Consider the following 774-nt stretch of genomic DNA (forward strand, 5'->3'; position numbering starts at 1 on the left):
TCCTGCTGAGCGCGTTTGTGCCCCGGGCAGTACGAGCCACGTGGAGTGTCCTGCCGGGAGGCTGTGAACGAGTGTGACATCCCTGAGACCTGCACCGGGGACTCCAGCCAGGTCAGTGGGGCCAGGGGACACAGTGGGACACGTTGTGGGGCCTTGTGGCATCACCCAACCACTTCTCATGTCCTCACAGTGTCCCCCCAACCTCCACAAGCTGGATGGATACTTCTGTGAGAACGAGCAGGTGAGTTCAGCCCAGGGCTGGGCACATCCCCACAGGCTGCAGCATCGGGGCTTGTGCATGTTAAAAGTGTATTTGGGACTGTTCAAGGCTCCACTGGACAGGGCTTGGAGCAGCCTGGCCTGGTGGGAGATGTCCCTGTTCATGGCAGGGGATGGAACTGGATGGGCTTTAAGGTCCCTTCCAACCCAAACCAGTTTTGTGAAGTTTTGTCAGCAGTCGCAGCCACAGCTGAGCCAGGCACACACACCTGGGTGTGGGGTTTGGGGTTTTGGGGGCCCTGAGCCCCTGAGTGTGGGTTTTGGGGGTCCTGCTGTTCCCTGGCTGTGCACACACGTGGCTTCTGATCCCTGCACCACACGAGCCAGGGCAGTGCTCCTGGGACCAGCCATGGGGGGGATGTGTGGGGGGCTCATTGTCCCTGCAGCACCTCCCTGCAGGGCACGTGGGTGAGCCCCTCTGCAGCCTCGTCACCCCTCCCTGGTCCCCTGACCCCTCTCCAGCCCCGGGGCCTCCCCCACCCTGCCCCTGTCCCC

General features: G+C 62.8%; 1 protein-coding gene across 1 annotated transcript in view; it reads left to right on the plus strand.

Moving 5' to 3' along the window:
- ADAM11 (ADAM metallopeptidase domain 11) overlaps window positions 1–774 on the plus strand; it is a 14,448-nt gene that overhangs the window by 10,641 nt on the left and 3,033 nt on the right. Inside the window, exons 13-15 of the mRNA XM_031063623.1 lie at window positions 31–111; window positions 191–241; window positions 679–683. Coding sequence (XP_030919483.1) covers window positions 31–111; window positions 191–241; window positions 679–683 — 137 coding nt within the window. The remainder of the gene's footprint in view (window positions 1–30; window positions 112–190; window positions 242–678; window positions 684–774) is intronic.

This window comes from Geospiza fortis, unplaced genomic scaffold, assembly GCF_000277835.1.
Source record: "Geospiza fortis unplaced genomic scaffold, GeoFor_1.0 scaffold373, whole genome shotgun sequence".
Taxonomy (NCBI): Eukaryota; Metazoa; Chordata; class Aves; order Passeriformes; family Thraupidae; genus Geospiza; species Geospiza fortis.